This window comes from Octopus bimaculoides, unplaced genomic scaffold (assembly GCF_001194135.2).
Source record: "Octopus bimaculoides isolate UCB-OBI-ISO-001 unplaced genomic scaffold, ASM119413v2 Scaffold_70027, whole genome shotgun sequence".
Classification (NCBI taxonomy): domain Eukaryota; kingdom Metazoa; phylum Mollusca; class Cephalopoda; order Octopoda; family Octopodidae; genus Octopus; species Octopus bimaculoides.
The window spans coordinates 1-1,473 of NW_026375185.1; the positions used below are offsets into that span (position 1 = coordinate 1).

Consider the following 1,473-nt stretch of genomic DNA (forward strand, 5'->3'; position numbering starts at 1 on the left):
AACCAGGAACTTCCGTCGCATTCAGTTCCTGGCTGTACCGTTTCCCGAACCGGGTGATGCAAATGAGCATGGGGTGGTGCATTTCCGCGCCTGTGTACCGAACTTTCGGTGGTACCAACACGTGTCGTGTGGGTTGCGGGTAGCACTGGGACTGCGGGATCGTCTACCATATCGATGCGGTCGGCTGCTGCTTCGGCGCTGGTTACCAAGCGATAGGGCCTGTATTTGGGTTGTGAGGGTCTGTATTTGTGCGGCTTGCTGCGTCATTAATGAATGCAAGTCCGCAATTTCAGAAGAACTGGTCGGCGAAAGAAAAGGATTGGTAGTGGGAGCGGCTGGCGTCACCGTCGATACTGTGGAAAACCTATGTGGTACCTCAGCTATTTTGTCCGCTAGGTCTGCCAGTTCCTCAATGGATGTGGATTCTCGTGTGGAAGCAAGAACTACCTGTGTGTTGGAGGGTAGACGCTGGAGAAAAAGCTGCTTGAACACTTTGTCGGGGAGGCTCTCATCTCCAAGAAGCTGCTTCATTCTTCGTAGAAACTGGGAAGGCGTTCTATCGCCCAATTCTTCGGATGTCAGAAGTTGGTGAAGTCGCTTTCGTTGGGACTCGGAAGTTCTGTTAATGAGTGTCGTTTTGAAGGTGTCGTACGATACAGAACCGTGTGGTGTCATAATGAGATCGCGGATGACGTTCATGATCTCTGGTGATAGAGAACTGATTACATGCGACAGTCGAGACGCATCGCTCAGTACTCGGTGAGAAGAAAACTGGGCTTCTATGTGGTGAAACCATAATGCAGGGTCGTGCGTCCAGAATGGGGGAATTCTCCACGTAATCGCCGCTTGAAATGTCATGTCGGCTGTACCTCTCTCACGGTTATATATACAAACAAATGTGAGCGTAGTAGAAAACAACTCTTTCCCTGTCATCACCTGACTGACTATTATTTGAGCGGCAATTGTCTCCACTCCATTTGCCGCCAGGACGCAAACCGACCAACCGTAGCCACTAATAAGGTCACGTGATAGGGTGTTTTTCTAATGCTCTCTGTAGCCCCTATTTTCCTATAAATAGCCTAAATTATCCGCAGCAATTCGTCGCGGCTCAGATCCTCACATATCTAGTCGTCGACCACACACGCGTAACACAACACCAACCAACCAGCCAGTTCCAGCGACGACATCAACAACCACTTCAACTACGTACTACCAGCATCGCCCCCAGCGTCAACATGACTTCTACACGTACACAAGCTACCAACAGCTAACCAAACAGCAACTGCAGCTTCTCTTCTCAACTCTGTTTGTGTGATTTGTTCATCACGAAATTAACAGCCAGAATTCGACACCTGCGAGAGAACATCTGTATTCAAGAATCCGGCCCGGCATAGAAGCCCCAACTTCACGACGAGTGACTTAGCCCTGCCTAACGCCTCAACCTCTTATATACAGACACTAACTACTGTGTAC

The 1,473-nt window shown here is 49.6% G+C and overlaps 1 protein-coding gene across 1 annotated transcript; it reads right to left on the reverse strand.

Annotated features, from left to right (window-relative positions):
* Positions 1-21: 21 nt before the first annotated feature.
* Positions 22-858, reverse strand: LOC106877562 (uncharacterized). Its single transcript, XM_014926499.1, has one exon. The coding sequence runs from the start codon at positions 856-858 to the stop codon at positions 22-24; it is 837 nt and encodes a 278-aa protein (XP_014781985.1).
* Between the last annotated feature and the right edge of the window lie 615 nt (positions 859-1,473).

Coding starts and splice junctions, on each gene's coding strand:
- LOC106877562 (XM_014926499.1), bottom strand. CDS start 858: ATGACATTTCAAGCGGCGATTACGTGGAGAATTCCCCCATTCTGGACG.